Source organism: Cyprinodon variegatus, unplaced genomic scaffold (assembly GCF_000732505.1).
Source record: "Cyprinodon variegatus isolate N-32 unplaced genomic scaffold, C_variegatus-1.0 Scaffold571, whole genome shotgun sequence".
NCBI classification, from domain to species: domain Eukaryota; kingdom Metazoa; phylum Chordata; class Actinopteri; order Cyprinodontiformes; family Cyprinodontidae; genus Cyprinodon; species Cyprinodon variegatus.
The window spans coordinates 409,394-414,490 of record NW_015151024.1 but is presented as its reverse complement, the minus strand read 5'-3'; the positions used below and the strand labels follow the sequence as shown (position 1 = coordinate 414,490).

Here is a 5,097-nt window from a genome sequence, read left to right as displayed (position 1 = left end):
TCTTTTCAGAACTCCTCAAGTGGAAAAGTTTGAGTTTCACCTGGTTTGATTTTTGCAAAAATTCTTCTTTAAAGAATCTTTGGCTTTCCAATTATTAACCGAAAAAATTATCAATGGATTAATCTATTTGCAAAATAATAGTTGCTGCCCTAATTTCAACCCTACTGTAGATGCATTACATTTTAGCTCATTTGAATAACAACTGAGCCTGCATTGTTAGATAGCTAAGGATAGTTTGGGATGAATATAATTAACTTTAAATATGTTTAAATATTTAGATTCTATTTCCTTCTCTGTAAAGTTCCTTGAGACAACGTGTTGGTAAATTCCCCTTTAGAGATAAACTAAGATAGATTAAAGAAAAATTAAATGTAAAATCATCCTTTTGCAAGTATTATTGTTTCATGATATTGTGTAATTGTGATTTTAAAAATCCCCAAAAAGCATTGAAAGATGCATGGGGAAAAAACATCATTATTAGATTTCAAAATGTTACAAATAAATGTAAAGAAACCTATGCAGAACTGCCACTTGGAGTCAGTAACCTGGTTGTGACCATCCTACAGGGCTTTGTCAAAGACATCCACGATGACTCTCTCACCATTGCCTTTGAGAACAAGTAAGTATGCTTTTCTTCTTCATGCAGCCAGGTTTGTCAAAAATTAGAAGAATCCAAACAATCGTGTATTTTTTATAGCTAACTTTGACCATCGGGTGTTGTGTTCTAGTTGGCAGCCAGAACGCCAGGTGCCCTTCAGTGATGTCAGATTACCACCACCTGCTGATGTCAAGAAGGAGATTGGAGAAGGCGAGGAGGTGGAGGTGAGGATGACAGAAGGGTGGATTTTTCTCTTATCCTCTGTTCGTTTTTTTCTGTCCTGTTCCTTTTTCTCTATATAACTGATTTAATGTAATGACAGATACTCTCCAGAGCCAATGAACAGGAGCCTTGTGGATGGTGGTTGGCCAAAGTTCGCATGATGAAGGGCGATGTGAGCTTTCTAAATCGGCAGTTCATTTTTCTATACTCGTTCAGTAGTATCAACAAAACTTATTCGTTCAACTTGATTTCTTTGCTCATGTTTTACAGTTTTATGTGATCGAGTATGCGGCTTGTGATGCAACTTACAATGAGATTGTAACGTTCGAGCGTTTGCGACCGGTCAACCCCAACAAGGCCGTTACCAAGAACTCCTTTCACAAGTGCACTGTCCCTGTCCCTCAGGATCTACAGGAAGCGTATGTGCCTCATCAAGGTTTTCCGTCGTAAAACGATTTTCTTCACAAATGGAAAATGACGTTGTTTTTTCCTGTATTACAGGTGCCAGAGTGAAAACGCACACAAAGATTTCAAGAAAGCAGTGGGAGCCTGTCGAATCTCCTACTGCCCAGAGACCAGTGAGCTGCTGATCGTGGTAACTATTGGCGGATCTTTTCTCATCATCTTTGGATTTCTAAAACAGCATCTATGCTGTGATACAGAATGATTGTGCAAGAATTGTTTTTCCTTTACGTACTTGTGTAAAAATTTCTGTTATTTCATTAATTGTCTTAAAGTCTACCAACGAATCTACAGTGAAGCGTGTGTCTTTGCTGAGTGACATGCACCTGCGCAGCCTCAGAACCAAGCTGCTGTTGATGTCCCGCAACCAGGAAGCCACAAAACACCTGGAGGTCAGTTGTTTAAACACAAATGTAAGTCAGTAAAAGCAGAACATTGTAAATGTGTAAAAGCGGTACTAGACAGATGCTTTATTAGATGTGCTGCTCTTAGATTGGTTCACTTTTATAAGAGTCAGTTAAATCTTACATAGACTTCTTCCATTTTGGAATGGATTTCAAAACTCAGCGATTGACATCCTCAATTATTTTGCCGTTGTTTTCTCGGGTCATTTAGACTTCCAGGCAGCTGGTATCATCCTTCCAGCAGGAGTTTATAGTGAGACCAGATCTGATGGGTCTGGCCATCGGCAGCCATGGCAGCAACATCCAGCAAGCACGGAAGCTCCCAGGTGTCACCGCCATTGAGTTGGATGAAGAGACTGGTACCTTCAGGATTTATGGCGAGGTACAGTGCTGTACCAGCCTTAAGATTAAAATGCTTGCATCCCTATAAACACAATCAAAATCTTAATATCTATACCTGGTGGATCATGAAATGGGGGATTTTGAGCACAGGGTTTAGTCAAATCAACAATACGTCGTATTCCAAAACCATAAAGATATAAAGTTTGTAAAGAATTAAAACACATTAACTATATTAAGATAGTTTGTGATATTCCTGTTTCACTCTCTAATAAATCAGAAGGGCTTTCAATTAGTTTAATAAACCGGTCTTCTATTTGACGATGCACTTCCTAAAGATCCTAAAGATTCCTAAAGAAATTTCTTTCCACGTGTTGGAAAAAAATGCTAATATGTCCCAATAATAGCAAATATGACACAAGTGTTAATTTCTAAAACTTTCGTGACATTGATATACTTCTTAATGTTGGCAGGACACTTTACTTGATCAATTTTGCTTAGTGGAAGTTTTTGGTCTCCTCTTTAAGATGTACATAAACTTTGATAATATCCTGTTCTTAATTTATATAATCAAATTTGTAGATGGAGCCCATGTTCCCAGAATAAATAGTTCCCACAAGAATGAAAAGAAACTTCTCTTGAGCTATGGCTTTGCCTGCACTCTGGGTCTCTGAGCAAGACCCTTACCCCACACTGTTCCCCGTGTGCCACAAAATGGCAGTCCACTGCTCCCCAAGGGAACGAGTTAAATGCAGAGAGTGAATTTCTCCAGTATGAGCTCAATAAAGTTCAACTTTTATATGATAAAAACCTCTTGTTGCTTTTTATTAACTTTGTATTTACATCGTTGAACTCGACAAACCATCGTTCTCTTACCTGTGATCAACAAAGTGGAAATATGCTTCCTTGGATTATCAAAATGGTGACACAGAGGGATGTGATGTTATGTAGGAGCTATCTAAAGCCATTTCTGTAAACTTCTTTCAGAATGCCTCGGGGTATCTTCCTAATTTGACAAGAAATCCAGAATGGTAGCATCCCCTCAATTAATGCCAGAGGTGTTCTGTAAGGTTCAGATCAAGGTTGTGTAATACCGAGTTAAGTTTGTCCTCCCCAAACTTTAGAAATATGCAGTCATGGGAGTCACTGGAAAGTACCAATGCAACTGATGTTAACCAATAGTTTAGGCATTGTAATATCGGTCTTTTTGTATTTTACATTTTCTTTTTTTTTTAGACGGAGGAAGCAGTAAAAAAGGCCAGAAACCTCTTGGAATTTGTGGAGGATTCAGTCCAGGTGCCGAGGAATCTTGTTGGTATGTAGTTGTTAAGAAAGTGTTATTGGTTACAACATCAAGCCAAGTATATAGAATCTTATCATCAAAAGACAATAATGTTCTTTTTTTTTTAGATGTGAGTAATTTTTGTGATAGGATCTGATATGTGATATATGCTGAGTATTGGATTACGTCAAATTTACAACATGGGTCATACTGCCGTGTGAGAGAATGCAAGCAGCACTACGTTAAAGCATGAGGTCCTTGCAAAGGATAGTAAGGGGAACTTAAATGCTGCTTCTATGATGTGTATGCTCTATTGAGGATCAGCTGCGGCTGGAACAGGGTCCTGAACATTTATAGAGACTCCACAGAGCCTCCTCAATTTACTTTTTTCAAGGTGTTCCACTAGGCACAGTGTCGAAACGCGGCTTTATTCCTTTGCCTGTTTTAATGATTAACCTCTGTAAAAATAAAGCTTATTAAAATTTGGGATTTATATATTTTATTCCTATAACCGTACTTATAATTCTCACACTAATAGGTTTAAAATCCTGAGATAAAGAATTTCTGTTGTGTGCTATTAGTTAGAGCATTTTTACACTACTACAATCTTTGTTCACCTAGCCATCTGTTCCTGCTCTGTGTCTCCAGGCAAAGTGATTGGTAAAAACGGAAAGGTGATCCAGGAGATTGTGGATAAATCTGGTGTGGTGAGGGTCAGAATAGAAGGAGACAACGACAACAAGCAAGCCAGACAAGAAGTAAGAATGCTACTCCCACCTCATTGCTTTTCCTTTAAGGAATACCCTCTTAAAGATAAAAAAAGTTGCATTCATATGAAGCATATCTTCCCAGTTGATGATTACGTTTTATACTAACATGCATGTCTGGGATTTGCGTTTTGTTGACACAGGGAATGGTCCCGTTTACCTTTGTCGGTACTAAGGAGAGCATCGGCAACGTTCAGGTGTTATTGGAGTACCACATCTCCTACTTGAATGTAAGACATTTGCTTGTTGATATCTTTAATGATGTCTTTCTGTTAGCAAAACTAGATTGAACCACTTTAAGTGTGATTATTTGTTTTCCCCATTGTCTTGAAGGCTCCAGCATGTACAACCCCTAACTCATGTTTCTTTGTTAGTAGCTTGAAAACTCTAACATAACTACTCTAGCAAACTAAGTTCAAGTTTATCCAGTTAACATGCTGATTAGCATTGAGCTCAAGCTGCACAGTATATGAAATGACAATCAGTCTGACTACAATATGAGTTTAGTCTTGCAGTATTAAAGAATGTAATGCAACAATTATTTAGCTTTTCTATTTCAGGCACACTTAAATGCTTTACATGTAGCCGATTTTTAAGATTATGGAAAATAAGAATGATGGGAAACAAAAATCAGTATAAAAACTATTAATCACAATCATCATCACTATAGGTTAAAAGAATATTATAGATTCATTGATATTTTAGTTGCATGTGCTCCTAGAAATCTGCGGTAATATAATAATGATTATATGTCATGTTATGGCATGTCATGTTAAGGCCAGAACACACTGAATCCGGTTTGGCGTCCAGAAGAGATCGTGGCGTTTAGACGTAATTGAAAGTCGATGGGGTTCATCACATCAACACGATTTTACGCAAGGGAGCTGAGTAGCTCTGACTGAGATACACCCCAGGTCTATTTTAGTCGGACTACACAGCAATTCAGTGGCAATTTCATGGGTCTGACAGGAAGAGAGACTAGGGCTGGGCGATATAGAAAAAAAGCTTATCGATAAAAAAAAA

At 37.9% G+C, this 5,097-nt stretch overlaps 1 protein-coding gene across 10 annotated transcripts in view; it reads left to right on the top strand.

The window, feature by feature from the left end:
• Positions 1-5,097, top strand: part of fxr1 (fragile X mental retardation, autosomal homolog 1) — a 14,702-nt gene that overhangs the window by 2,120 nt on the left and 7,485 nt on the right. For 5 of the 10 annotated variants that reach the window (XM_015392038.1, XM_015392043.1, XM_015392042.1 and 2 more), the window contains exons 2-11: positions 567-619; positions 729-822; positions 921-992; positions 1,091-1,239; positions 1,322-1,415; positions 1,558-1,674; positions 1,898-2,068; positions 3,262-3,340; positions 3,956-4,065; positions 4,209-4,304. In XM_015392038.1, the coding sequence (XP_015247524.1) occupies positions 567-619; positions 729-822; positions 921-992; positions 1,091-1,239; positions 1,322-1,415; positions 1,558-1,674; positions 1,898-2,068; positions 3,262-3,340; positions 3,956-4,065; positions 4,209-4,304 (1,035 nt within the window). The remainder of the gene's footprint in view (positions 1-566; positions 620-728; positions 823-920; positions 993-1,090; positions 1,240-1,321; positions 1,416-1,557; positions 1,675-1,897; positions 2,069-3,261; positions 3,341-3,955; positions 4,066-4,208; positions 4,305-5,097) is intronic. The other 5 variants (XM_015392041.1, XM_015392044.1, XM_015392040.1 and 2 more) reach the window with 2 other exon arrangements.